The sequence below is a fragment of the Apis dorsata genome, unplaced genomic scaffold, assembly GCF_000469605.1.
Source record: "Apis dorsata unplaced genomic scaffold, Apis dorsata 1.3 scaffold_197, whole genome shotgun sequence".
NCBI lineage: Eukaryota > Metazoa > Arthropoda > Insecta > Hymenoptera > Apidae > Apis > Apis dorsata.
The window spans coordinates 1-1,697 of record NW_006263481.1 but is presented as its reverse complement, the minus strand read 5'-3'; the positions used below and the strand labels follow the sequence as shown (position 1 = coordinate 1,697).

Genomic DNA, 1,697 nt, shown 5'->3' with positions numbered 1-1,697 from the left:
GACAATTTTTTATTTAAAAAAAAATTTAATTAAAATTTTTAATTTAAATAAATTTTTTTATTGTAGCACAAATTATTATTTTTATAAAATTTTTCTTTATCTTTATATTTGTAAAAATTATATTTTTATTAAAATATTATATATAAAAATTATACTATAGAAATGTTTTTATAAAAAGCAATATAAACATTCTTATTAAAATCATAAATTTAATACTAATAATGATTCTTTTATTTTAGTGCTATTGCTATATATGATACCATCATTTTTATATTGTTTATATAATAATTTGGCATTTATCAACTTATCTGTATTTGATCCAACAACATATTATGTTCTGTTGCAATTTCGTGTTGTTATGACTGGAGTTATTTTTCAGGTAGATATTAAAGTCTTTTCTTGTATAGATTAATAGACTAAACTACAAACAACATTCTTAAAAATATTATTTTTTTTTAGGTTGTTTTTAATAAAAAATTATCATTAAAACAATGGTTATCATTAGTATTATTAACTATTGGATGTATGGTGAAACATATGGACTTGAAATTTAATGTTAACATATTTAATACCAAATTTAATTTAAATAGTAACATAATTTTAGTATTTGTACAGGTACATATTGTATTATTAAAAAATATTTTAATTTAGAAATTTTTAAAATTTAAATAATTAAAAAATTTGATATTTAAATTTTTTTATTTTTTTATGTAATTAAAATAATTAAATTATGAATAATAATAATTTATATAAATTAAAATTAAATAATCTTTAAATTTTTTTCAGACAATTTGCTCCTGTTTAGCTGGAGTTTACAATGAATATTTACTTAAAGAGCAAGGAGCAAATATCAATATTTTTGTACAAAATGTGTTTATGTACATTGATAGTATTTTTTGCAATCTTATAGTTTTTATTTTATTCTTTATATCGGAAAATAATATCTCTGGAATATTAAATAATGCTGATTTTAGTATATTTATGCAACCAAAAATCATTATAATAATGTTAAACAATACAGCAATCGGGATTATCACAAGTTTTTTTTTGAAAAACTTAAACTCTATTTTAAAAACTTTTGCCAGTGCATTAGAACTTATATTTACAGCAGTTCTATGCTGGTTAATATTTAATATTCCTATTCATTTAAATACAGCACTTTCTATTGCTACAGTGAGTTATGCAGTAATATTGTACTCACAAAATCCAGTACAAAATATTCGGACCAAAGAACGAATGAAGGCTGATAATTTAATTTAGTAGAAGTAAATTAAAAAATTTCGCTAACTTTGTAACTTTGTATCAATTTTATCTGATGCAAATCTATTTATATCTTCGTTATGCAATGCATATTGTATTGTATCATAATATATATATATATATATAAGTAAACATAAATAATACATTTAGATAGTTATTTAAACAAAGATAATTTTATTATAGATTTTTATATTATTTATTATATTGTTTTTTAAATATTTATATTATATAGAAAATGGAAACTTATTATTGGAATCATTTTTGATTATTATATAATGATTTTTAGTAAAAAATTTTAGCAAAATATAATGATTTTATTAAAATTTTAATTATTAAGAATTAAAAAAAATTTGTTAATACAGTAAATATTTTTAATAAATTTAATTGTATTAATATTATATATTGTAAAAAAAAATAATGAATTAAATTATACTAAA

At 17.2% G+C, this 1,697-nt stretch overlaps 1 protein-coding gene across 3 annotated transcripts in view; it reads left to right on the top strand.

The window, feature by feature from the left end:
* Positions 1 to 1,295, top strand: part of LOC102677561 (UDP-galactose transporter senju) — a 3,816-nt gene extending 2,521 nt beyond the window's left edge. For all 3 annotated transcript variants that reach the window (XM_031510013.1, XM_006614758.2, XM_006614759.2), the window contains exons 4-6: positions 240 to 379; positions 460 to 615; positions 787 to 1,295. In XM_031510013.1, coding sequence (XP_031365873.1) covers positions 240 to 379; positions 460 to 615; positions 787 to 1,260 — 770 coding nt within the window. In that variant the 3' untranslated portion in view covers positions 1,261 to 1,295. The remainder of the gene's footprint in view (positions 1 to 239; positions 380 to 459; positions 616 to 786) is intronic.
* Positions 1,296 to 1,697: the final 402 nt, after the last annotated feature.